This window comes from Apis florea, unplaced genomic scaffold (genome assembly GCF_048593485.1).
Source record: "Apis florea isolate Af1SG1 unplaced genomic scaffold, ASM4859348v1 contig_37_pilon, whole genome shotgun sequence".
NCBI classification, from domain to species: domain Eukaryota; kingdom Metazoa; phylum Arthropoda; class Insecta; order Hymenoptera; family Apidae; genus Apis; species Apis florea.
The window spans coordinates 1128487-1151560 of NW_028256861.1; the positions used below are offsets into that span (position 1 = coordinate 1128487).

The 23074-nt window shown below is 38.0% G+C and overlaps 1 protein-coding gene and 1 long non-coding RNA gene across 6 annotated transcripts; one reads left to right on the plus strand and one right to left on the minus strand.

The window, feature by feature from the left end:
- Positions 1–41: 41 nt before the first annotated feature.
- Positions 42–22922, minus strand: stan (protocadherin-like wing polarity protein stan). 4 transcript variants are annotated; one of them, XM_086915993.1, is made up of 15 exons: positions 22792–22922; positions 21917–22353; positions 11878–12458; positions 10606–11302; positions 9263–10119; positions 8265–9105; positions 4276–8194; positions 3805–4171; positions 3501–3716; positions 2851–3423; positions 2332–2758; positions 2008–2245; positions 1617–1934; positions 967–1540; positions 42–701 (listed from the first exon to the last, which is right to left on the minus strand). In XM_086915993.1, exons 3-15 carry the CDS (start codon positions 12318–12320, stop codon positions 671–673), a joined length of 9501 nt encoding a protein of 3166 aa, XP_086772119.1. In that variant the 5' UTR covers positions 12321–12458; positions 21917–22353; positions 22792–22922; the 3' UTR covers positions 42–670. The 4 variants fall into 4 exon arrangements, with proteins under 4 accessions (XP_086772119.1, XP_086772120.1, XP_086772121.1 ...); XM_086915994.1 differs by lacking the exon at positions 21917–22353 and having other exon boundaries at positions 22792–22912; XM_086915995.1 differs by lacking the exon at positions 21917–22353 and having other exon boundaries at positions 22893–22911.
- Positions 16701–18279, plus strand: LOC147656241 (uncharacterized). Of its 2 annotated transcripts, none has more exons than XR_015294705.1 (2): positions 16701–17490; positions 17903–18279. It is a non-coding gene; the product is annotated as an uncharacterized LOC147656241 (long non-coding RNA). The 2 variants fall into 2 exon arrangements; XR_015294704.1 differs by having other exon boundaries at positions 16959–17486.
- Positions 22923–23074: the final 152 nt, after the last annotated feature.

The window sequence follows — 23074 nt, forward strand, 5'->3', positions numbered from 1 at the left end:
GTGAATAATAAACAGGATATAGAGAATTCTCAATCGCTAGATGAAGGATATATATAAATTATGTATTTTGTCACATTTTTTTCATATAAATATATACAAAACTATGAAAATTGCGCCGCAAACTTGTACGCTTCTTCCATGGCATGTATAAAATATAATATGTAAATTTCTTTAAAAAAAAAAAAAAAAAAAAGTATGAAAAAGAAAGAAAATAGAACCTAAATATATATAAAATGGAATTGGAATGTATACATTGCACAATACTGAGTTTAGAAATTAAGGTACTAGAAAAATAATATTAATTACATGAATAATGAAAATGAACTAGAGATCATTTGTCTTCCGACTATCCGATATCATCGATCAATATCGACGATAATCATAATGAAGAAATCGAAAAAAAAAAATCACTTCAGAAACTGGAATCACACAAAATGAACTATCAACAAGCGTATGCATATAGATACGTACAGGCACTCATCACACATACATACTAATCAATATGGCTAAATTTGTAAGTACAGTCATGGCCGCTCTTAAAATATATCTTAGAGTTATTATCGCTCTAAGAAATATATATATCTATATATATATATATATTTTAATCATTTAAATTTTAAGCTAATAATACGTTATATTACTTTGTACGGTGTTTGTAGCACGGAGACCATCATACTGACGTTTCCGCATTAGTATCCTTCCTAAAATAAGATAAATCAGACATAAATTACATTACATTACATTACATTACATTAATTTAATGTGACTTTTATTCATTTGCAAAATAACAAATTTTCACTGTATTTGATGTATTTAGCATTTCTATAAACGCTTACCTCTTCACTAATTATCCAGAGTAAGCGTAAATTATAAAGCAGATGCAGTTAATTAAATTATATACATCGAGATTCAATTTATTGTGATAGCAAATTTTTTTTTTAAATATACAATATACATCATACTTACTCGGTCTCTGTGATAGTTTGTTCATATTGCTGTTGCTGCTGTCGAAGTGCAGCCAATTCATTGCTATGTTGTAAATCGTGAGTCAATGAACTAGACAATATTCTACCACTCATTGGTAGAATATATTCCGGTGAATCTTCTAGCACAGTTGGTGTTATTTTACCACGCTTTAAGCTACCGTATCTTTCCGACCCGCTCAGATTATCGTGTTGAGAGCCATGTAAACTTTGTCCTCTCTTTAAGCTTCCATACCTTTCTGAACCACTCATATTTTCATGATTAGAATTTTGTGAATGATGACTCATGCTAGACGCGAGAATGCGGGAAGACATAGGTAGCATGTACGGAGTAGGCGAGACAGTGTGATCTTCTTCAGCAGTGTATGGAAACAAATATTTTTCTCCCAAATGATGAAGTTTTTCTTCGCCTTCCGAATAATTTTCATCCGGTTGACTTTTTTGAGGTGAATTCATGTCAGGATAAGGCAACGGATTCGGACTGGAAGTTTTATTCGAGGCCATTTCATTATCGGATATGGTACCTCCAGACCATTGACTTCCGCGTACGTCCATTGCTAGAAATAAAAAAAATTATCCAAATTTGATTTCATACAATTTTAAATACAATGAAATTCTAAGATTTAAATTTACCGTTTGATGATAAATATGCTTCTGGTAACTGTGAACTCCATCTAGGTGCGTAAATGGGTTTGATATTTGGAAATAGTTCCGTATTTGAGCAAAGTATGTTTAAATGTTCGGTAGGATTACTATGTATATTAGGCAAATAACTGTGCGTGACAGGCTGCTGCGTCGAGACACCCATATTTCTATGCGATCTCGACGTGACGTCTTCCTCGTCAGAGCTGTGCGAACTCGCAAGATCTAAACTTCGTCCTCCAGCTTCGGCTTGGGATCCGTCTGAATCCGATTCGGAATCTCTACGTTGATTCCTTGGTTCTGTCGTTTCTGTACATTGATAAATTGTATTGTTTATTAGGAAATAAATCATTTAATGTTGAATTTAATACGAGTGAAATACCTTGTCTGGAATGTAATGTCGACCGATGACTCCTAGAGGATAAATAGGGATCTCTATCGCTATTGTAATTACTCGTGGATGTTGATGTATGCCTTAAATGTGTATCACTACGATAAGGGCTGGACCCAGTTTTATTTGTACTTCGTGAAGTTGTACTACTCGTCGAAACTCCTACATGAACTCTTCTACACACCGATTCTGCTCCACTATATGTTGACGAATATGCCAATGCAGATCGCTGTAATATTATTCATAAAAAAAGAAATTAATATTTCCACTCTCCATTCACATACTACACTAGAGATATAAGATTATTTGACATACCGAATGACCGTTTACATTTTGACTACTGCTTCCATTTCCCATACTTCCCTCCAACAAAGGTGTCTTTTTTCCAATACATCTTAATAGACTTAAGTACAGATTTCTTCGTACTCTGCCATTGATAAAGCAATAACCGATCAAACTAAATGATGCATGTACAACGACTGCTATACTAAGCAGGTACGATAATGTTGGCGAATTTTCAGATGCATTGAGGACCGTTAATGTCCATGTAGATCCAAGTAAAGGTAACGAAGCTACGGATAACCAGAGTAATGTTCTTAAATTCCCGAAACCCATAATGTGTTCTTTCAATGTAAAAGCTGCTCGTATCGACATAACGAGAATACAAAAATTCACAAAGATTGCTAAGCAAATCGGCCCTATTAAAGACCAAATCACAGTTTCATAAATCGACAACCAACAACTGAAATAAAAATAAATTTTTGTCGTTAATAACATTTTTTTTTTTTTTTTTTGGTTAAAATATATAAGTAGAAAAATTTAGAATATACGTACAAATAAAAATTCCCGTATTGATCGGCTCTAACGCCGATAGTCAATCCAACTATGATAGCTGGAGCACCATATCCCATCGCATAATAAAATCTCATTTGTCCATGATTTACATCTCGCATTTCAGTCAGCATTCGATAGAGATGAATGGAGTCTACTAAAGTCCATGAGAATGTGCTTAACCAAGCATAATGTAGACCAATTGCCGTCAATTTACATGGAAATTCATTCGAGACTAGAGGACTTCTAGCTTTGAGTGCAATCAAATAGAGCACTTCAGCAAAGAAAACACACATTACCAAATTTTTATGAATACTGTTTGAATTTGTGCCACCACCTCGTATCAAAGCCAAAATAAGTAAAGCGGATAACAGCAAGGGTAAAGCAAGCATAAATGCACTGTAACTCGTTACATCTTCTAATAAAGATGGTTCTGGGACGTATTCTGGATCGAGTACATCCGTCAATATTGCAAAGGTGGATAATTGGAAACAGGAACAATTTACGATCGTTCCAAAAGACAAAGAGTCGTCTTCACTCTCCGTAGTACAACCCATACGACTCCATTCACCCATTCTGAAATATATATAAAAAAAGTTCAAAATGAAATGATAAAATGAAAAGTCGATAAAATGCATTATTTTGAAGCGTACCCCCTAGCTGTACTCCAATGCACGCATTGCGGATTAGTTCTAGTCTTAATATCGTCTTTTTCGTTGAGCCAAAGACTAATTTGAACAGGAGATTGTAAGGGAATTCCAGTCAAAGACATGTAACCGTCTTTGGAAGGAACTAAAACGGATACTGTTACGACTGGCGAGCCTACCGCTACTTCTACGCCCCATCTAACTGTCACAGAATCGTCAAATCTATAAAAAAAAAAAATGCAATTTTAATCAGTATGTTTATAACGTATTTAATACGATTAAGCAAAAAATAAAAAATACAATTAATCACCTCTGAGGCAATAGGGCACCTAATTGCTTATATTGCACATAACTCAACACAGCCTTTCGATTCACCAAACTTTTCTTAACATTTAATTCACCTTGCATTAAAGTTTTAATGCCTAATATATCAAGAGGCACTCTTATTTTAGAATATGGATCGAATCTATTCGGATCGGCCATATAATTATTATATTTTGGGAAAGTAATTGACGGGCCGAAATGAGCAGGTGAGGACAGAAACGCAGAAGTGTCGGGTAACACAACTTTCTGATCCGCTTCGGTTGGCCTTGCTGTAGATGCAGATGGATCCTCCGTATATTCTGCCGTCTCATAACCGAACAAACTCTCCGAAGTTACTACATCCAGACCTAGTACTAAAAAAAAAAAAAAAAAAATAATTCGATTAAACCTCGATCATAATTACAAGTGAATCAAAATACTGCTTACCGTTTAAAAAAGATATTTATTTTTCGCTTACCTACATTAATATCGACTATTTCAAAAGGATTTGTGAAAGTGTCGTGTTGAGACGCGGTCAAGGTTTTCAAATAATTTGCCATTGCATCCAAAACTTTGTCAGGTGTATCACCGTTGAGAGTCTCGATCCTTGACCACTTTTCCAAATATTTGCTTTTTAAAATGTTGCTAGCAATTCCAACCAGATAAGAGACGTAATCCTTATCTTGACTGTGAGTCAAATTTAATCCGACCAAACTCTCTTCGTACCGTAACAACGCCACCAGCAAAGATTCAGCGACCAGCAAATCGGCTCCATACAATTCTTTCGTCACGTTCACTGCCCTGTGCACATCCTTCGCTATCTTCACAGCGACGTAAGTATTCAAGGTCAATTCCTTCGTTTCTAACGCGGCCAGTTGATGCCTTTGCTCGATAAACGGTTCCGAGGTACAGTTGAAGAGATCAGGCTCCTGCCAACCGCCAAGTTTATCGTCGCAAGACCTGGAGGTCTTTCCCTCGGCCGTATCGGGACAATCCTCCACGGCGATCATCCCGAATTTCGTCCTCGGCCACCATAATCCTTCGGAGTAGGATCTGGGGCAACCGTCGTACACCACCTCGCAGCCACGAAGCGTGACCTCGGCGTATGGATTAGGACACGCTGTGCAAGATCGTCCAATGACCCCTACTCGACACCGACACTGGCCGGTCTCGGTGTCGCAGCGAGGACCAAAGCTTCCAGTCGCGTAACACTCGCAAGGGATGCACTCTTTCTTACCAGAAGGTTGATAGTGGTTCTCCTTGCAATAACACTCGCCCGTAGTTTTGTTGCAAGCAGGATCGTAGCCTTTCGACTCGTCGCAGTGACAAGGCCCGCAAACCGGCGAGCCCCACCAGGTCGCCGGACAGGGTTGGTCGGCCTTAATTTCGCAATAAGTCCCGGAATACTCGGGCGAATTGCACTCGCATCGATACCCTCTGCGAGACGTCGCGTCTTCGATACAGGCGCCAGTGTTGTTGCAAGGATTCAAATCGCAAACGCGCTCACAATTACGTCCTACCCGGCCTGTCGCGCAAACGCACTCGCCCGCCTTCCACTTGGGCACGCAGATCGATGCCTCTGGACAGTCTACGTTGCACTCAGCCTCCGAACTGCAGCCTGTCGCGACGTTCTCCTGCACGGTCGGTCGCAGCAACACGCTCTGATTACTGCCGACGCGTATGTCCTGGAGACACCCGTCGAAATACGGCAGCTCGATGTTCATCGACTGTTCCGGCCCGCCCACCAGGATTCTGCCTATGTACAAACCCTGCAATTTGGCCGGCAACGCGGACAACGTGGGTCGGCCGCGGTAATCGATATCCAATGAAACGTGACCGCTCTGCCACACGATCTCCACTCTGTGCCACTCGCCGTCCGCGACCTCGTTCAACGTTTGCATTATATCCGCCCCGTCCAACAGGGCGACCAGTTTCCCCTCACGGATTTCGATCAGCGCAGAGCTGTTCTGCCCGATTTGCACGCTCATCACGAACGCGCGCTTCGACCGAGTTCTCAGGCTGAGGGCCGTTAACCAGGGCAGTTGGATGGGTCTCAGCAAGGGGTTGAAGCCGATCATCCCGTCCCCGTGGAAGTTCCACGGCTTGCCAACCTCGTCGGCGCAGGTAGGTCCAGCAAAATTCTCCTCGCACTCGCAAACGAATCCGGCCCATATTTCTCGGCACCTGCCGTTGTTCTTGCACGGCGAGGACGAGCAAAACGTGGCCTTCTCTGGGCAGCCAGGGTTGGTCCCGTTGTCAGCCACGAACGAGTTCAGGTCGACGAAGACGTGGTCGATGTAGAGGTCGCTAACGCAACCGACGAAGTCTTTGTTCCTGACGCGAAAGCTGGACGGTATGGCGGGCAGGCCGCCCAACTGGAGCGGACCTGTCAGGTCTAAGAAGCGGTGGCAAGTCTCGGTCACGATGCCGCAACGTTCCTCCAACACTTGCTCGCTCCTCCCGGCGCAGGACCACCTTCTGCCCAGTCTGTCGCCGTGCTCCAACGCTAGGGCGACGTCGCAATTGTCCAGCGAGATGGTCACCGTTTTGTTTATGTAAGAAACTTCGACCTCGTGCCACTGGCCGTCGGAAACACCGCCCGGTATGCTGGCGCTGGTCCTCGTGATCTCGTCGCCAAGCGAAAAGCTGAACTCTACCTCGGATTCGATTATTTCCAGAGCTACGAAATCGTGTTTCTCGTTGTACCGGCCGTTGTAAAGGAGAAGGCCATTCGCCGCCTCGGTGGCGAATCTCAGCCTCACGTGCAGCCTGTGCCTCTGCCTGAGAGAGGGAAACGTGAGGAACGTTGCCGGGCCGAAGCTGCGAGCTTTCAGCTCGCAGAGAGGCGTCACGTTCTCTAGAGTCGTGACCGGACACCCTTCGCAAGTGAAACCGCCCGTGGTTTTCATGGTGCACTGGGAGCCTCCTTTACAAACTCCTTGGGCGCAGGTGTCCCTGTCCAGCGAGATCTCGCAATTCTCCCCCGCAAATTCCGGGCTGCACGAGCACGCGTATCCGCCTTCCCTTCTGTAACAAGTACCCCCGTTCACGCACGGATTCGAGTAGCACAAATTTACCTCCGTGTCGCACAGGTACGACTCTTTGCTGCCAGTGAAGCCTGTTGCGCATCTGCACGCGAACGTGGTCACAGGGTATATCGGTCTGAAGAGTACAGTGTCGCTGCTCGCGAATCCAGAGGCGTTGCCAAATTTTAAGACCGTTAAACATTCTTCGAAATTCAGACAGGGCTCCCTCACGCAAAGATTGTCGTCGAACGGCAACACAGTGACCGTGGCCAACCTCGCCAGTATGCCTCGGTTCAGGTAGACGCGCTCCTGAAGGAATTGCGGGCTGTAGAACTCGTCGGTCACGCCTGGCTCGACCTTACGCGCGGAAAAGCTCACGTTCAATATCTTCCCGTTCACGTTAGCGTCCTCCTGCACGCTGAACAGAAAGATGTTCTCCCTGGGGCATGGGACGATGGCCGCCAAACCGTCGAGAAAATATCCGAGCAAAGGGCTGAGGAAGGCTTCGGCGGTCATATCGTCTAATCGGACGGTGATGGAGTTGAGGAGCATCTTGTCGGTGATCAAGCGCACCGACAGGGTCATCGTTGCCTTGACCTCGTTGATACCATCCGTGACCGAGACTTCCATCGTCGCGACTCGTGGCACGTTGGTGTTCAATTGAGGGGAGAGACGTATCTCGCCGCTCGTCCTGTTCAAGTCGATCAGATTCGCGTTGTTCCCAGCCAGGACAGTGTACGTCAACTTGTCGGCGACGTCCGCGTCGGTGGCGGGTATCTTGCCTATAGGGGCGGTTGGGAAGAAGTCCTTGAAGTTGTTGAATATTATTTGAAAGTCTTTCAACACCGGCGCATTGTCGTTCACGTCCGTTACCAGTATCTGGACCAGAGCGTCCGACCTCAAGGGGGGGGAGGCGGCGCGCACGACCAATTCGAACTTTTTCTTCGGCGACTCGTAGTCCAGCTCCTCGAGCGTGATCAATTCGGCACGATCCGCGCCCGGCCTGACATTCAGGGCGAAACTGTTGGAATCCTCCCCCCCTATCACGGAATACTGGACGACAGCGTTCGGCCCTTCGTCCGGGTCGTGGGCATAAATTTCACCGACGGTCGATCCAACGGGCGAGTTTTCAGCTATGTAAAGGATGATCTTGTCGTTTTCGAAGGCGGGCGGCGAATCGTTCACGTCCTCTATCTTAATGGTAACTGGCGCAACGGTGGAAAGAGAGGGGGATCCACGATCCATCGCGACCGCTTTCAATACATATTTCCCCACGGATTCTCTGTCCAACGGTTTCGCTGTCCTGATTATCCCTGTCGTTGAATCGACGGCGAATGCGCCGTCGCCATCGTCCTCCAAACCGTATCTCACCTAAAAATATACAATATGGAATTATAATAAAACAACAAGATTCGCATGATTTGCATCGTTCCCATATTACCCTCCCGTTAAGATCCGTATCCGCATCGGTCGCGGAAACTCTGAGAACGCTCGTCCCGACCAAAACGTCCTCCGGAATGGATCCTTGATATTGGGGGGCTTCGAAGACAGGAGCGTTATCGTTCACGTCCGTAACGGATATCTCCACGTCGGTAGTGTCCGACAAAGGTGGTACCCCCCCATCCCTGGCGGTGACGGTTAGCAAATAGGCGGGCACGAGTTCACGATCGAGTGGTCGGGTGGTCGTGATGGCCCCTGTTTGGGGATTTATGATAAATTCGGACGCCGCCTGATCCCCGCTGTCCGTGTCCAAACTGTAGGTGACTTGCGCGTTTTTTCCAACGTCCGAGTCGGTCGCGCTGACAACGAGAACCGTGGTGCCGATGGGCGCGTCCTCGAACACGGAAACGGAATAGGGCGCGTTCTCGAACACGGGTGAAAAGTTGTTCGCATCCGAAATATTCACGTAGACGAGAGCCGTGTCGGTTCTGCCGCCGCTGTCCGAGGCGGTCACCGTTAAAACGAACCTTTTCTCTTGTTTGTAATCGAGCGGTTGGGCTATGGTTATCAAACCCCGCCCATTTTGAGACGCGATCGCGAAACGACCTCTAGTGTTGCCCGCGGTAATTTCGTAGTGTATCCTGGCGTCCTCGTCCGGGTCGGTTGCTGTGACAGAAGTAACCGGAGTGCCTGGCGGGTCATCTTCGGAAACAACCGATTCGTAATTCTTTGGATCGAAATAGGGATCGTTGTCGTTCACGTCCGTCACGGTGAGTATTACGGTGGCGCTTGCAGATTTCGATATTTCGCCCGAGTCTGCAGCGATCACGGTGAACTGGTACCTAAAATAAAATAATTCGATTTTTATAATTACCGAATATAGGATAAAGGAAAGAAAAATTCAGAATATATATATATATAATCTCGATAATTTAAAGATGTTTCGAAATTAACAATTTAAATTTTACGCTACTTTCTTCTCTAAAATTTTGTTCTTACCTAGAACATTGTTCACGATCCAGCTGTTTCGTCGTATAAAGCCATCCAGTCTCCGTATTCACAGTTATGGGAAAGTTCTCCGTAGAGGCACCCGTGAAGTCTCGAGCTCCAATCGTGTACTTTATTTGGGCGTTCGCGCCTTCGTCGGCATCGTACGCTTGTATTCTCAGGATCGAGTATCCTACGGGCACATTCTCCGAAACAGATTCTTGAAAATGGCTGGTGTAAAATCGTGGGGCATTATCGTTAACGTCTCCCACGTGTACCAACAGCTGCGTGGTGTTCGATCTGGCTGGTGAACCACCGTCTTGTGCGCGTATTACTATCTTGTAACTCCTGGTGGACTCGTAGTCGAGAGGTTTGACGAGGGCAACGTCACCGATCATGGAATCTATCGAAAACGTATTCTGAGTATTTCCACCAATTATGGCGTATCGAACAGCCGCGTTGTTCCCGGAATCAGCGTCCGTGGCGCGTATACGCGCTATCACTGGATTCGCCGTGTAATCCAAATCCTCTGGTATCCAAGCTGAATAGGTACGCTCGGTGAATTGAGGGTAATTATCATTATCGTCCAGCACACGGACCACCAGTGTTGCATTTGCGGTTTTTCGCGCGGATGGTGGCGTCGCCTGATCGGACACGCTCAGAATAACCGTGTACACTTCGGTTTTTTCCCTGTCGAGAGGCGTACGCGTCGTGACCACACCGGTTCTCGGATCTATCCTGAAGATCAACGCATCCTCGGTAGTCGCGGTTCCACTGCTACTAGTCGTGGACAAGATGGAATACTCGACCTCGGCGTTTCTGCCAGCGTCCTGGTCCGTAGCTTTCACCGTCACCACCGTCGAGCCTACCTGCGTTTTGGAAAAGAATTTAAATATAATAATAATAATGTAATGATAACGATTTGCTCGCCCCGCATTTCTCGCAATCCTTTTTTTCAAGGAATAACGTATACATGTTTTCATTCATTTGGATAACGCGATGGATTTCTCATTTCCAAAAGTTAAAAATTAATCTCAAACTATATGGTTTAATACAAGTTACCAATTGCTGAAGATTGAATTTAAACAATAAAGCACATAAAGTAGATAAGTTGAAAAAAATTGAAAAACGATGCAGCCATCTTTTTATCGCAAGTTGATAGTCTATACATTAAAGAATACTTCAGACAAAATTAGTTAACAATAGCACTTTTTATAAAAGTTTATATTATATTTGGCCAAAATTCAGTTTCCTCTTCTATCTTCAATTTCATAGAATTAAGCATGGTTGTTTAGATTCATGCTCAACAAACAATTTATCGATATTAATTCCGACATTTCTTAATAATAACATACCGGTACGCCCTCTCTGATGGAAGCTTCCTCCTCTGGCCACTCGAAACTGGGGGCGTGATCATTCGTATCAAGAACGTTAACTTGCAGCGTAGTGGTACCTGTCCTCGGAGGAAACGAGTCGTCGACGGCGAGTACCCGAAAATAATGAACGTCCACGCTTTCTCTGTCCAATCTGGCTCGCGTGGTGACTCTTCCTGTGACAGGATCCAATACCAGCAGCGCTTGTGATCGTGCATCGAGCAGAGAACTCATTGAATAACGAACTGTTCCACCTTCTGGATCTCTGGCCCGAACAGATGTTACGTACACGCCGGGCTCTTTCTCCTCTTCAACGACTGCGACGTACAGGGATTGTTCAAAATAGGGAGACTGATTTTTCAATTCCCTTCGGACTCGTCGACCTAGATCCGTGTCGTCCAATTGACGGTGATGAAAAACGATCTTGAGACGATGCTCGGCATCGGTTAACCGTGATTCCATTCCGCATCTTAGATTCATCGATACAGACACTTTCCAAAGAGGATCCACTAGACACTGTTCCGTTGCTGAAACTAAATCGCCTGCTGCACCTTCGATCAGAAACCTAGGATCCGCTACACCGCCCCATCTTGTCTCGCACTCTTTCAAAGCAGTCTGAGGAAGGAAATCTCGTAACGCCGCGACTAATTGCGATGTTCTAAGACAAACCTCGGTGAATCTGCAGCAGACAAGGAAAAAAATTTTAATACATATACATATGTGAATTTTATTGCAGTAAATATTATTTTACTCTCCTCTTCAAATTCTACCATTTGTTCTAACGATTGTTCAATAAAAATCCTTGTGATAGAAGAAAGAGGTTATATATCAATTCAAACATATCTCTTATTCGTACTTTTCAATATAAATACAAAAGATTCGAACAAAGAAGGAATGACTTAGTTATCTTCACTATCTTCGAAATTGTATTCAAAACTATAACTAAAAATAAGAAAGTAAAGGAAATCATACAAAACTATTTGCAATCTAAATTAATAATCAATCTTAAAAAAAATGTCGACAATTATAAAATGTCTATTGTACATGTTTATATTTAGTTCTCAACGAATCTTAACCTCTTATCATATGTCAACGTAATCGTATCTCGCGTAAAAAAATTAATTACAGAAATGAAGAGAAAGCTCGCATGACAGTTAATAAGAACTCGACTAATTATCCAAACTTATCTAAATGAACATCGGCTACGGATAATTTCCCTTTGTTTCTCGTCACGAATGAAAAAAGAACATTCACCTCTCGGTGCTGGGCATAGCGTACGAGGCTAATGTCTCTGCCGTCCATCCTCTGGTGGCAGCTAGATCTCGGTTCTCCCCACCACAACCTGTGATCAGGATCCTAAGTGGCAAGCTATAATAGTCGATCGTCGGTCTGCCTAGTCTGGAACTGGTCGAATCCACGTAAAAGGTGAAGATTCGTGGATATTGAAGGCCGTCACAGCTCAATGGCCGCGCCAATGTGACACGACCGGTGTGAGGATGCACCTTGAGTAGTTTTCTTGCAAACCAGGCGGTTCGTTCGCTCGAGACCTCGTACTTTCGACGGCCACCCAATTGCGGTACACCTGCCTCGAAAACCACGCTACCGGCGGGTGTGTTCGAGGACACCACCGCCAGGTACGCATCGGTTAAGGTCCAAAAGACCGCGAGCAGTGGAACAATCCATTTCCATCTCTCCATGGCAGCCACCCTCTTAAAACGACCGCTTCTTCTTCTCGTGTTTTGCCCTCCCGGTCAAGTGTCCCATTGTTGCAATTCTTTTTTCGTTCGCCCGATTCAATAGAAGCTTGTTGTTGTACACATTGTTCGGTTATCCATCTGCGAAAAAGAAATATTTTTTCTTCTAGTTACATTCTTTTTTTACTTTCGCACTTGTCACTTCAACGTTCATTTCTATTTCCGATTTGAAACGGTGACGTCGCAAATTAGATAATGCGCGCGCAGAAGTCTAATATGGCGCACAATTTCAAAAATGACGGGCGATAATTACAAGCTTTAAAAAGTCTTTAATAATTTATAATAAATATATTATGATAATTAATTTATTAATTAATTAATAAATGATAATTCTACAGTTTAATAGGACTGTTTCCAGTTTCAATTTTAACTATACTAAATTTAAAAATTAAATTTACTATATCAACTTTTCCTAAACTTATTCTAAAAAATAAGATGTTTAATAGAAGGAGCGAAATATTTAAAACTGAGAAAATTATTTTGTTGTTGTTACACAATTTACAACATTAATGCTGACACTTTGGACATTTTCTAAGAAAAAGAGAAAAAAATCTGTAAGATTATCTGGTTAGTCTTTTATTTTCGGTTAATTTGAATTTAAATTTAAAATTAAAGGATAGTTTCATGACAGTTTGAAGAAATATAATTAAAAATATTCGATATAGCGTATCGAATGTTTTTTCGTTCGATACGACTAAACTTGTTTTAACGTGTAACCAGAGAAGCAAAAAAAAAAAAAAAAAAAAACCATTTATTAGTTCAAAGATCGGAACCTTGAATAAGAAGCAGAAAGCCGAATTCGACAATTTGCTCAATATACTTTGGGTAAACGATCAAATTCAAAAATTGTTGAATAATTCATCCATTATATCCAGAATGTTAATATATTCATTGGCTACCTTTGAAGAATCGATATATAGTTTAGCATGTAAACTTATAACAGTTGAGAGAAGAGAATTTTCAGAAATATACTTCTTTTCACAGAAAGTATAAGAAATTTCTCTTAAAGAATAAAAAAATAAAACAAGATCTAAAATGAGATCTAGTTACGTTTTAAAGTTTTAAAGTTGCATATGGTGTTTGGAAACGATAATTAATCAGAACGAATCCTAAAGTTTTTGCTTCTCTTTCATTCTATTCGTAGAGCGGATAAAAAGACGTGTCTAGCTCTGCCGTTTTCTTTCGCGAGTGTGAGAATGCAATGCCCACGGTAAAACGTGGGAACAACGATTTCCGTTCGTTTCACCCTTCTCGTTCCTATCTTCGTCCCCTTCTATGGAAAATTCGTTGACCCTTGTCTTTCATTTAACGCATCAACCGCCGATTCTCCGATTTTCTAGACGTTTAATGATAGATCCATACTTACGTGCATTTGTTCTCTCGTGTCGTATCAGGATTGTATTTCAATCTTGTGAATCTTCATTTTAATAAATAACGATGTGTCATAATGCAACGTTTCTCGTTTATATAGTGATACTTTTTTATGCATTCTCTATTTTTTTCAACGAATACATATAATTAATAATCACAATTTATTATTCGTGAATTTAATTAACAATTTAAATGTTCATAAAAGGAAACATCATATAATATCCAAAATAAAATGCACAATATGTTATTGAAAAGATGATTTTTATTTAAATTGAATTTTATTTAATTGAATTAAATTTTTTGAGATTTAGCCAGTAAAGTAAACTTAATAATTTCACGCCAGAAATTTCCATGATTTTACGGTTGATTTTTATTTATTACTTTTTTATTTATATATCTCTATCCTATATTAGAATACGTTCGAACAAAACATTGGACAATCTCGAAGGGTATAGTTGAAACAACCGTTTCTCTGGCAAAAAGAAAGAAACGAAGGGCGTTTGTAATTCTAGCTCTTACGTTGCTTCTATTTCTCATCTTTCAAGACCGTTTAACGTTCGTTTACACATGATGCATACTGTTTTTTATCCTCTCGAGATTAATAGAACCACACTATACATTTCAAGATAATTTTTCCAAGCATTCATGGATTGTTATAATTTCTTTTTTTTTTTTTTTAATTTATTTGTATAAATCTATCCCGACTAACGCGTTGCCAGATTATCACAAATGTTATCAAAATTTTACTAAACATAAAATATATTTTTTTTTACAAATACTTTTATTAAATAATCTTAAGAGATAAATGGAACAATTACTTATGTAATGCGATGATTCCTTTTTAATTTTACGTGTGTTAATTTCATAATAATTCTTTTCCTTTCATCCTTGATTAAAAAATTAAAATAATAAGATTTAATTAAAGATTTATTAAATCGAAACCAGTTGTCATGATTAAGATAAAAAGTATAGAAGATGATGAATTCCTTGGGAAAGTATGTCGGCCACGGAGGCAAAAGAAAAAGTCGTAACAAGACATTCTTGCTAACAAAAGCCGCGTAACAGTTATACGAAAAATTGCGTTTCTTTCTCTATGTAGCTCGATTTGTTTCTAGAAAGCGAATCAAAATAGTCCTTTGTTATATACTATTATGCATTTGAATTAATCAAGGACAAATACTGTAGTGGAAATTCAAGGTTGTCACACTCTTCAAACTGTCGATAAAATTTAGAAGTGAAGTTTGTTCTACACAATGATTTCTTAATATCAAAATTCCAAAATTTCATCTGTAAATGTAGTTGTTTCCAAACTATCCAATTTAAACGAATTATATTTTATATTAAATTATATTTCTTAAGAATAATTTCTCAAAGAGTTGCATCTAATCCTCGTTTTATCCATAGGATTCTTAGCAGTAAATATTTTTTTTTATTTCATCAAACTTTCGTTTCATCTTACATCTTCTTTTTATTTTTCATCATGAATATTTTGAATAATATTCAATTTTATTCCATTTAGAATTTTTTCTAGCATGTAATTTCACAAATATTAAGAAGAAATATGTTTCAAATATGCAACAAATAATTCACGTCAAAAAATATTCTGTTGAAAGAATTTCCTAATCGAAAATCATAATCTTCGAAAAAACAAAAATTAACATAAATTTAGTAGTAGTAGGATATCACATTAGCTTTAATGATAAACCCATGCATATAACCATATATTATATAACTACTATGACACAGAAAAATTGAAATCGTTATAAAAATAATATTATTTTCCGGTTTTGTACAAGTTTCTTGCATACGAATTGATAATTATTCTCAGAAATATTAACTAATATATATATATATATAAATTTTTTTAGTTTGGTAAATTTTTTTCTGCTTCAGCAAGTGACTATAACTGCAACACATTTAAAAATGCGCAAAGTAATGCGTGGCGTAAAAGACAAGCATCTGCAATGAGCATCTTCGTTTTGTTTGTTTTATTGCATTAGAGAATTACCGGTCCTCAAGATCAGGGACTAGTTGACCGTAGCAAGAGCGCAAGATAGGTCTCTCGTGGCATCGGCTCGCGATCCTCCTTCCCCGGAGGCTAACCGATCCGGTTTGACCAATCCAAACGGATGGTGCATCAGCACGAACCAATCGAACCACTGCTTGCACAACCAGCTATGAGCAGGTAGACAACGAACACGGTCCAGCCAACTCGCCTTCAGAACAAAACGATCGAAACCAAAGAAAAAAGAACGAGAGATGGCCGGGACGCGATGCTTTGTTCTTTTTCTACGCTACGCATGACCTTTCTTCCGTTGCCGCGATATAATACTTGATTCGATTCCTAATTTCATAACTTTACCACTTATTTCGAATTCCCCAATATTTATATGCTTTATAATAATGATTGTTATTTGAATCAAAATATCTTATCCAATCGATAATAAATCCTATTACTATTCCATTCAATATCTCGAGTTCGACATAACCTAAACAAGCGAGATCCTGTTTACACATATATCGAGAAAACGTTATAAGTCTATTTTTTAAAAGATAAAATTCGATGTTTTATCATAACATGTATATTCGACGGCATATTCGACAATAATGTTTGCATATTAATATTGTATTGTACATTTTTTTCTTCGTCCATGATTATCTACGAATTTTTATAAACTCACAAAAATCGATGCTAATACGTAACCAATGTGTCACGAAAATATTTATTGTGCGAATTCTACGGAAAACGAAATTTATATTATAACCGTTCTCTGCTAAAGTGCAGAGAATTCGCGAATCATCAAAACGCTACGAAATTATTCTACAAGTTTACAGTAATGTGTAGGATGAAAACGATTCGAAGATCGTAAAGATACCCTCTCTAATAATTTCCAGCTGTTCCTATCTTCTCTCGCCATTATTAATATATATAGTTTCACTAAAGGAAATACCAATCAATTGATGCAACTCCTACATATGTGTGGATAAATACTATACTCTCCGGATTTAAATTAAGATTTATTTAATGTTATAACTTCGTTTTAAAAAATTTTGACAGTACTTTAATAAACAAATAACAATCTCAGAAATCTATGGAATTAAAAATTATTTCATCATAATGATTTTAATCTGTCCAATAAGAAAAGAATCCCTAATGATATCATATATACCTAGAACTATTTTTTTCGATTAAAAATAAAGTTGGTAATTATAAATGGATATATATATATAATTCACTATGAGGTAATATTAAATATCATTAAATACCATAAACATAAAAATAAATAAAAAATTTTGTACACGCTAAAACAAAATTTATAATTTAAAATTTTATTTCGAATGAAACGATTCTACTTCTAAATTGAAATAAGCGTGATAATATTCCATTGGACAATGCTATATATTCTTGTATTCCACGCTCGTTCTTACTCACGTCACCGACTCTTAAATTCCGGTTAACCGTCTAGTGGAAAATGCGCGATAACGATAACATCTTTTCGCCTGGAGATTCTTACTCCATATACTCGTGTTCTTCAACTATGTACGATTAATTGTCCATGATGTTTCGCATTAGAGCAAAGTGTCCATGTTCCTGTTGGTTACCCGCTCAAAATGATTGTAGATTCCTTTAGTTTCTACGAGAAAGGACTATTAATTATACGAAAGATGTGGCACAATGACCAGGCCTGGAATTCGAACCTACCAATTATCTTCGAACGCTCGTCTTCTCTTCTAATGGTGGGTACGTTTACAAACGAACAGCTTCTTAGAAAACATAGATAAGCCTTGAAGACTCGAGAGTAGCCTATCTACATTTATACGTTAAACTAGTCGCAACCTTTCGTTATCTTCCAGTAACCAAACAAATCACTGTTCGATTTCTTTTTTAATGAAGACATAAACCACAAAGTTAGCTCTTTTTTTCTTTGTAGTTTCTCTATGAATAAAAATAAAAATAGTTTTGAGTTTAAAAATACATTAATACAAAAAAGTTATTACCTAACCTAATTTAATCTAATCTAATCGATATATATATATATAAATATTGTCCTTATCGAATATATATAAAAAAATACAAAAAGAGATTAAAAAAAAATGATGTATCGAAATGAATTTTAATAAATTCCGATTAAATTTATTTTTATCCTTTCCAGAAATTGACGATCCAATTTAGTTTCTTTTGGCGCGCGTCTTTCCGCCAGATTATGGGCTATACGTTTTTTGTACAACTGCAATAAAGATTTCTATCAAGATTTAGATAGCTTAGCAAGATTTAATATTTTATCGATTACATTGATTTTAACATTTATAATTGTTCATATAAATCTTGTATAATGATCTTTTAATATTTCAAATTTATAATCGAATTATAATTACGATTAAAAAATTAATCATTAAAAAGTTTAATGATTAATTTAATTATAATCGATAATCATTAATTTTGGCTCTTATACAGTTCTTTTAAAACAAGAATTATTAATGAAGAAAGATAACTTATTTATCGATGTAAATAAAAAAAACAGAAAAATCACTTTCCACTTTTTCGAACCGTAGAATCGTCCATTTGTTCGAGATTTTAAATAAACTTTATAATTTAATGTTTTTTTCACACGCATCGAAAAGATTACACGATAATATTCTTGTAATCGTATCGCTTTTTACATACATCTTATACATCTTCGTATAAGATACATCTTTTACGCCTCATCCTAACCTCATCTTCGTGGCCTACGATTACATATGGTATCCGAGCAGACATGTGTTGAAGGTTGGCCAAAATTAGGGAAGAATTATTTTCTTGAGAAAGAACCGGCCCAACTCGATACTAGCGACTGGATTTTTGGTTCAAACCATCGAGAGAAGCAAGTTTTCGTTTTTTCTTCGGACCTGCCTTCGTTTATCTGCCGCTTGACGAATGAACATGCGAGGAACGCCACATACCTATTACAATAACCGGTGTACACGGTTCCGTTCAAGGTTGCAAGAACGAAGCAAGCGCAAGATCATGCTGAAAACTCGGCATGTTACTCGTTACCCTTTAATTGAGAATGGAACTAACGCTGAAAATGCAATCTAGCTTTACTTGAATTTAATATTATATATTGTATATTATACAATCGATCTCAAAAGTATCCAACATTTCATTATTTATTATTTTTAACATGTAACATATGATTTGAACTTTTGATATATTTCTTTGATTTCTCTGAAGCTTTAAAGTTTTAACATTTTTTTTGAATAAAAATTCAATTGGAAATATTTTTTATTTAGTAAAATAATATAGTATTAATTAAAATTTTATCTCGTATCATTTCAAAATTTTAAAATGAAAAAAATTTAATTTTTAAGGTTAATCTCATTTTCTTAAAATAATATTTCACTAATAAAAAAAATTGTTCCGTATATACTTACATTATGTCTCGTATAAAATAAAATTTTTGTTGATTTTAATGACTCAATTTAATCCTATGTGCTAATATATTTAAGAATAAAAGAGAATTATTGTTCACTTTTGAGAAGCTCAATATTTCTCACAGATAAATGAAAGTGATTATCCTATAATAAAATTACTTTTGAATAATAAAAACCATTATTGAAGAGTCACTCTCAATTCTCCAGCAAAGTAATATAGTTTTACTTTCAAATCTATTCACATTTTTTCTTTGAACGTATCGAAAGTAAATGTCAATGATGATTCATCAAAATCACAAGTCACAAGAATCTAAAAAACAATTTAACATATTGAAATACAATAAATTTTCTAATATTATGGAATTTTTTTTATATCAGAATAATAAAGAATTCTTCTGAAAATACGAATGAAAATTAAATATAAATTCTATAAATCCGAGGAGGTTACAATAACAACCGTTAGACATAGTGTATGCGAATCCATATTCACGTAACGGTGCGCGGTAAAATCGAAAAAGGATAAAGTGTAGACCGGCTACTGCCATCGTTGAAGATAGTATAGCGTGGCTCATTGATTTCTCAGCAGACACGTTGAACGTCTCTTCTTCGAACTCTAGTAATTGATCACGGACCAATAGCGAGAGAAGATCTCCTGCGAAAAAAGATCCATAATCCTATTTGATTAATTGTAAGGGGAGTCACGTCCAGTCGACACGAATGTCCGGGGAAAATAATTCAAGTTACTATGCGCGAATAAATCCAGGGTTTAAATCGTGACTGTGTTACGATACCATCTTTCCAGTCATGCTAGTTGTGCACGTTTCGGCTTATTCGAAAATTAATGCCACTTTTGCGTTTCTTCGCTTTCTTACCTTAGCCTTTCGCCTGATTATAAATACAGTAGCTCGAACCGGTTTATATTTTAATTTACAAATATCTATTGCATCTAATATCGTTTTCTTTCATTGTTGGTGTGAAAAAGAAAGATTTTTTGTTACGTCATTTATATTTTTTGAATTTTTAAAAAAATTCTTAATTTTCAGCTTCGAAAAAATAATCATTGCCTTCGTTTGATTGATTGATCGTTTTTGAAACTTGTTCGTGATTCGTTTCTAAAAATTGTATGATTTTATTTTTACAAAAAATATAAAAGTTTGTGAACGTAATGGTAGAAGAAAAAATTTCAAGATATCTATTTTAGTATATCGATGCAAATGTGCGTATGGTGCGAAGATAGTTAGCTGCAGATAAAAATCCTGCGGAAGAACGCTCAATTTTATGGAACCTGTTCCCACCGTAGCTCCCTCAAACGGGTTTAGTTAGGTGCATACATTTCACGCTTGTATATGTGCACGATCGTCTTTAACGGTCGTAAATTAACGTTCCGTTCTTACGACTGTGCGGGACATCCAAAAATTCGTAAGTATCTTAATTATATTCCCGTGACGATAACTTCAATATGTGTTTATTTCTTAATTTGATCAACGATCAACAATCGTGTTCAACTTCTCAACGCTATCTTCAAATTTTTATTTCCATCAGCCTCCCTCCAATAACAACTTATTTCAAACTGTAACAATTGAATAGAAAAATATTTTAGAAATTAATGTAATTTCCAAGCTCAATTGGAAAAATCGATTACAAATAAAAAAGATCGATCGATATTTAATTTGGTTAGGATGACAAGATGAAAAGCTTGAAAAAGCAATATCAACATGAACGTGGTAAACTCCTTTACACAATCGAGTCGAATCGACGAACCAAGTCGAGTTTACTCGAGCCACAATACAAGAAGAGAGGGTGAAAGAGAAAAGTCATCCTTCTCTCCTTCTCCCTCGCAATCAGGGGTGAGTGACTCACGTTCCGCAGCTTCGACGCCGACAGTCGGGACGCTTACCCTCCAAATATTGATTCGCCAGCTCGGAGAAACGAGGCTGCTAACCCTCCACGCATCGGCGTATCTAAATTTTTCTAACACCAGAGCATTTCTTGGCTTCTTATCTTCACTCTGGGTCTTCATCTGCTCACGTTACAACTTTCTCCTCTTATCAAAAACGCTTCGACACTTTCGATTTTATATGATTTACTTTTGCGCTTCTCCATCGCGTGTACGTACGTATTTGCGTATTTACGTACGTCAAAGTGCCACGAAAGACCACTAGACGCCAATGTGTTAAATCGATCAAACGCGTTCATACATTATTTCGCGTCGAATACACGTAGCTAGAATACGGGAAGCGCTTGCAAAAATAATAAAAAAAACTACACTACAGGCTAATTATATGCGTAAATGATAAGAATTTTCTATTACTGGATATATATAGAAATACATAGATACTCGCGCCTTTTCTATTCTCTCTTTTTCTCTCTTTCTTTCTTCCTGAAGATGAATTTCGAAGCAACAGAACGACGTGAATCGCATTCTTATTAGAAAGGATTTTTTTTTAATTAAAAGAAAAAGTTAAATGTAAAAAGTTAAATAAGAATTATAAAAGAAGAATTGTGTGTGGCAAGACGAAAAAAAAAAAAAAAAAATGTTTTCATTTGTCAAGACATGGAGAGAAGAATTCTAGGCAAAGGTAAAAAGTGCAATTGTGACTGGGATTTGTTACTTATCTCGTTATCCTACCAATTAATAAGGCATTTTCTCGTGAGAATGTATCGATACAAAAAACATCGGCACATATATCTTTTACGTTTGTACACGGATAAAAAATGAAATGTCGACGAACATATCATTCAAAAAGGTCACTCACCGTCCCGCCAAGGTCGCCACAGTTTTATCACATCGCAAATCACATCCAATCTTGTCGATTTTTAATATTTCCCGACACTTTTTTCTCGTAAGCACGCGAAATTCCACGAGAAATGGATCTACACATACATACGTTGTGAAACACTGTGTCCCGAGATCACGAAGAACGACGTGCACGCACTTCAGCTGCTCTCGGCAGCGTCGCGACTACTACCAAACTACCATACACGCACGAACCAATCTTATGTGCGAACGTAGTAGAGGGCGACTACCTGCGACCGTGTATCTCGACATTGAGCGACGATCAAACGACCAAGATCTCCGTACCGGCGTACTGATCCGCGGTTAAGTGTTGTACATTTTTTTTCTACATTCTTCTTTACTCTGATTCAAAATTGTCAAAGTATTCTTGAAACAGAGCGAAGAAAAGTTTTTTTTCTTGAAGAAAATAAAAAATAATAAAAATAAATTGATTATCATTTTTGAATTTGTATTGTTCATTTGATATTATTATCTAAAAATCTTTTCGTTCATGATAAGACGAAAAATTATACTACATTATAATATTATATTAACTGAGATAATAATTATTTATTATTAAATATAAATATTTTTAAAAAATAACATTTGAAATATAGTATACGATTACTCTTAAATTTATTTATATATAATGATTTTAATATATTGAAGCTGTGTAAAATGTTTAAGATATTTCAACGAACATAATATACAATTGTATTCAATATACGTTTGATCGAACTTTTATTGGTAAAGAATTGAAAATATAAAATGCATGGTATATTAAATACTTGTACGAAACATACTTTCTAATTTCATAAAATTAAAGATTAAAACATTATTATTAATACTACTAACCTCTTTCTCTTTCTATATTGATAATAATATGTTTTAAACGGTAAAAATAAAATTCATTAAACGTAAAAAATTTAATTAAATTAAAATGTACGAGCACACACCTTGCTACCTTCGATAGCATTGAAGACTGTTGCAACTCTCTCTTGCACGTGCGTGAAATACGTCACACTTAAATATTACATATATATATATGAATATCTCGATATAACTTTTATAATTTATATAGATATTTTCTAAATTAGTAAGATCTACCTATATTATTTTTGTAGATATTTTTCTTTAA

Excerpts from the sequence above, each read along its gene's own strand:
- stan (XM_086915993.1), bottom strand. The coding sequence starts at position 12,320 with ATGGAGAGATGGAAATGGATTGTTCCACTGCTCGCGGTCTTTTGGACC. Across the intron at positions 2,246-2,331 it reads AAAATGTAAACGGTCATTCG|CGATCTGCATTGGCATATTC; the intron begins GTATGTCAAATA and ends ATAATATTACAG. Across the intron at positions 1,935-2,007 it reads GACATTACATTCCAGACAAG|AAACGACAGAACCAAGGAAT; the intron begins GTATTTCACTCG and ends ATCAATGTACAG.